The sequence below is a fragment of the Helianthus annuus genome, chromosome 2 (genome assembly GCF_002127325.2).
Source record: "Helianthus annuus cultivar XRQ/B chromosome 2, HanXRQr2.0-SUNRISE, whole genome shotgun sequence".
Lineage (NCBI taxonomy): Eukaryota > Viridiplantae > Streptophyta > Magnoliopsida > Asterales > Asteraceae > Helianthus > Helianthus annuus.
Window position 1 is genome coordinate 91,233,700 of NC_035434.2, and position 4,391 is coordinate 91,238,090.

The 4,391-nt window shown below is 36.3% G+C and overlaps 1 protein-coding gene across 1 annotated transcript; it reads right to left on the reverse strand.

Annotated features, from left to right (window-relative positions):
* Window positions 1–2,247: 2,247 nt before the first annotated feature.
* LOC110919623 (putative F-box/LRR-repeat protein 23) lies at window positions 2,248–4,137 on the reverse strand. The gene is made up of 4 exons (XM_022163893.2): window positions 4,006–4,137; window positions 3,337–3,724; window positions 2,565–3,265; window positions 2,248–2,474 (listed from the first exon to the last, which is right to left on the reverse strand). The coding sequence occupies exons 2-3, from the start codon at window positions 3,717–3,719 to the stop codon at window positions 2,581–2,583; spliced, it is 1,068 nt and encodes a 355-aa protein (XP_022019585.1). The 5' UTR covers window positions 3,720–3,724; window positions 4,006–4,137; the 3' UTR covers window positions 2,248–2,474; window positions 2,565–2,580.
* Between the last annotated feature and the right edge of the window lie 254 nt (window positions 4,138–4,391).

Here is a 4,391-nt window from a genome sequence, read left to right on the forward strand (position 1 = left end):
ATCATCAATTCCGCATCAAGTTTATCTATCACAATCTATTATATAACACCTTATACATCACAAAATCACAATATAACACCTACAAGTTCATCATGATCATCTTCTTCACACTCATGCAATGGGTTTCATTCTAATTCATCCAAATAACTAAAAATTTAACCATGATTCAACTTCAACATGATAGCATTAACAAGTATTCATTCTAATTTCAACCTAATTCATGGATTAAATATAACCCACAAATCTAAGTTTTAAGACATACCTCATGATCCCTTTGTGTAGGTGATCATTAATTCATGTTCAATCATAAGTTTGAGCTCCAAATTTTCCTTCAATTTGAAGCTTCTTCATGAACTAGGGTTTGAACCCTTGTTCTTTCTTCTCCTGGACATCGACACACACACACCTTGTGTGTGTGTGTTGTGTTTTAATTTTATTTATTAAAATTCTTGTTTCCCTTTTAACGGTTTTGGTCCCTTAAGTTTCGTTTGATAGTAAATGAGACTAAAACTCTTATCTTGTTACTTATATTCATGTTACCACCAGTTTAATTTGTTCCTAGTTATTTTGTTTACGGTTTCACCTTTACTACTAACGTACTTTTACCCGTTCCTTTATATTAATCGGGTTTAAATTACCAAACCCGTTTTTGGGGTGTTACATCGCTAGACTTATGACGACCTAATTAATGAAAATTAAGTCGAATATGAAATTATGGAACATAAACATGTTTAAAAATAGTTACGGATATTGACTTGGATTGTCGGTTGTCACATTCTCCCAATGTTATCACAACATTAAAGAAGTTTAAAAATCTAACCAACTACTCCACTTTTAGGATAAAGCCTTCGCCCAATTTTTCGCCAAAAAAAGGTATCTTCCTTAATAAACTCCTCTATCTTCTGGACCGGCATCATGATTCCATCAAATTCTTTGTCGTTACAGGTAGCCACAACCACCATAAACAACCGAGCACCACCATGTGCACCAGCATTTTCCACCTCTTTGAACTGTTGTGACCTGTTACCATGCCTAACCTAACCGTGTTGCCAGGTTATAGTACTTATTGTTGTTTTGCTGACTGGGTTAGCATTTTTAAATATTAGGTACCTGGTTTTAAAAAACGATAGGCTCATCGAAGCGATGAGGTCTAAAATAAAGGCGCGAAGCGCAAAGTACAAAAGCGGTGTGTTTTTCGTACACAATGCGCACGGTGATTATACAATTTTTATGTCTAATATATATCCCATAGGTTTTAGCTTTCTTTACCCAAAATATAGTTGTAGATAAGGTTTTTATACCATTTTACCTACATGTACAAGCCAAAAAAAGCCCAGTGTACAACAATTGTTTTGCACAAAAACGCCTCGTGTACATGAGGTGCGCGCGTAAGGCCAGAAAGCCCCCCAAAAAACGCTTTTTGGGCGCTTCTTGAGCGAAAAAAGCCCAAACACTTGCGCCTCGGTCATGAGGGCGTGCTTTTTAAAACCAGGATTAGGTAACTAGTGGGTTGATCTTCAAGCTCAGGTATGTCATGATGTAGAGAATTCCTAAAATGTGAATACCCCAAGATCAGCCAATTCAAAATTGTGGTGCCCCGTGGATAAAGGTTAAGAGTAAACCGGCTAGCCACTAGCCAGCAAATAGTGTTTCTCGGTATCTTGGTTTGGACTTCTGGCTTTCAATATGTAAAAATGGCTCTATTAATGGTGCTTTATTAAAATCTTATCTAACAGTATTGGATTTCCTTATCTAACAGTATTGGATTTCTGGCTTTCGAGATGTATCTTGGTGCCCTTGTACTAATACTATTTATCGCAATATCAAAGCTCAAAATTGTCCAGGAAAACTAAAGCATACAGTTACCAGTTAATCAACGCCTACACTAACTCATTGTCAGTTGTCTATGTCTATGTTCACCATTTGAACCTTAGCTTAGCTTAACCTTTTTTACAAAAACTGATTGTCTTAAATCTAACTGATGAAGATTACTTGCAAAAATCATACATAGACATAAGTGCATATTCTAAAAATAAAAAATTGCTAAAGGTTCATTCAAAGTTTCAAATTGTGAACTGAACCGGAGAAGTTTGATTAGGTTTCAAAGGTTCGATTGGTTTCAACAGTTTATGTGCACGCACAGTTATTACATTAATATTCTTTGATTTTAATAATAAATATTGTTGATTATGTTCAGTTTATCTTTTTCCGGTGAAGATCTATAACAAATTAAACGCAGCCAGAAAAAAAAAAGATGAAATCCTCATTTTGTTGCATTGCAATACCAAGATATAAGCAAGCAAATATTAAATCTACCAAATTCAATGCATAAACAAAAGAACAACGGGCTTTAATTCCAAGAACAAACGATAACTCCCAAAAACATTTTTAGAATTACCCAGTTTTCACAAATTTGCTTTGTCTGAGCAAAGACCAAAAAGAGGATTGTTGTTGTAGGCAAGCAACTGTTACACCTTCAAAAAAAAAACATAAACTGTGATTAGTATCCCTGTTGTTACGAATGGTGCATTTATCTTTGAGGTAATATCTATACAACAACTCACCTTTCAGCATAGCAAATTATCCAAATATGTCCATGAAGGCCATCATCTCACTCAAGTCACCATCATTGTCCATGAACGCCATCATCTCACTCAACCCATCATTATGGTAGGCTGTGTAATCATCGTAGTCGGAGTACTCATCATCATAGTCCAAGTATGCATCATCATAGTCCAAGTATTCATCATCAGAGTCAGAATCATCAATAAAAAGTGTATATTTAAACCCTTGTACAGAATCACGACCACTAGGAAATTTTGGATATTTAATCTGCTCTGAACATCTTTTCCCTAGGTCTCCGTCGAGATCAATGTACAAGCAGCGGCGCAGGTCAAGTGATTCAAGGTGACAACAGCCATCCAGAATGGCCTGCAACCCAACGTTTGTGATGCTGTTCCCAATGAGTTCAAGATGAGTTAACTGAGGTAAGTTTTTCCCAATCGCTAAGGCTCTCTCATTCAGAACATTTACAACCATGGACCCATATTCACAGCTTCCATCCCATTTGAATATTTTTTGGTTCAGTTTGAGTGTTTTTAACAGGGGGCAATGGCGAGCGGCAGCTTCAATATCTTCTTTCACAAGTTTTGTTTCGACAAGGCTGAGCTCCTCCAATAATGGTAAAGTTCTGAAAGCTTCACGCCAAACTTCAGATTCATCATGATAATACTGTACGATTTCAAGACGTCTAAGCTGATTTGATCTGTTAATATCATAATTTTAGTGATATTTCTCCTAAGAAGATGAAAGCAAAACTCATACATACATACATACCTATCAGCAACATACTGAAGAAGATTGTTATCGCAAAAACCAATGACGGTTAAATCAAGCAATTGGCCTCGGCTTCTATTGACAGCATGCTTACACATGTCCTTACATCTAAGCCTGTCTTTCCCAGATGAATATCTGTCGATATAAACGAGCCTCCACATGGCAGGGTCCTTACAGATTTGACGCCACGCAGTGCAGACTTTTTGGGCATTCTCAAGTCGGTCAAAGACACCAAGTCTTTGGAGTATGTTGAGCATTATATCTGACGGCAGCTCCAACCAGTTCCTTGTTGGTTGCTTCACCCGCCATATCTGTTTGGGTTTCGGAACCACCTTGCTTCTTTGTCCATTTGATTTTGATTTTGATTTTGATTTTGGTGGCATCGTTACTTTCACATTAACAAAGCAAATCAAATCAAATGTTAAAGCAATCTATTTATATGCATTATATGATTCTGTAGTGAATACTTTAATAATCGAATGCCCTAACTGATTAACCCTAACAATGACAAAAAACAGGAACCCTAGAACGAACGAATTTCAAAAACATGTATCAAGTAATAAACAAATGCCCTATTATTATACGACTGAAGTTCAAATGACAAATCAAAACCCTAGAACGGCTGAAGATGAAAGAAAACATGTATCAATGTGCAAAAGAAGAACTCACCTTACACCGAACAAGAAAATCGTAGTGATTTCTGATAAACCTTACGAACAAACTTATGCGCAGGGTAGCTCAATTTAGGGCATGTTTGGGTAACCTTTTTGAAACAACTTATTGACTTATTCGCTTTTTGAAAAGTCATAAGCTCTAAAATGATGTTTGGTAAACAGGGTGTATGTGAGGGGGAAAAGCCAATAAGTCATAAAATCCTGACTTTTCCAAGAAGCCAATAAGTCAATAAGTTGTTTTAAGAAGCTTACCCAAACATGCCCTTAACATCGTTTTTTTAAGGTATTTGGGGAAAGATGAACTTCATTTTAGAAAAAGAATCCATTCATCAAATAGAGAGTCTAGGGAATCGATCAAATATAGAGTTTAGTTTGGGCAGG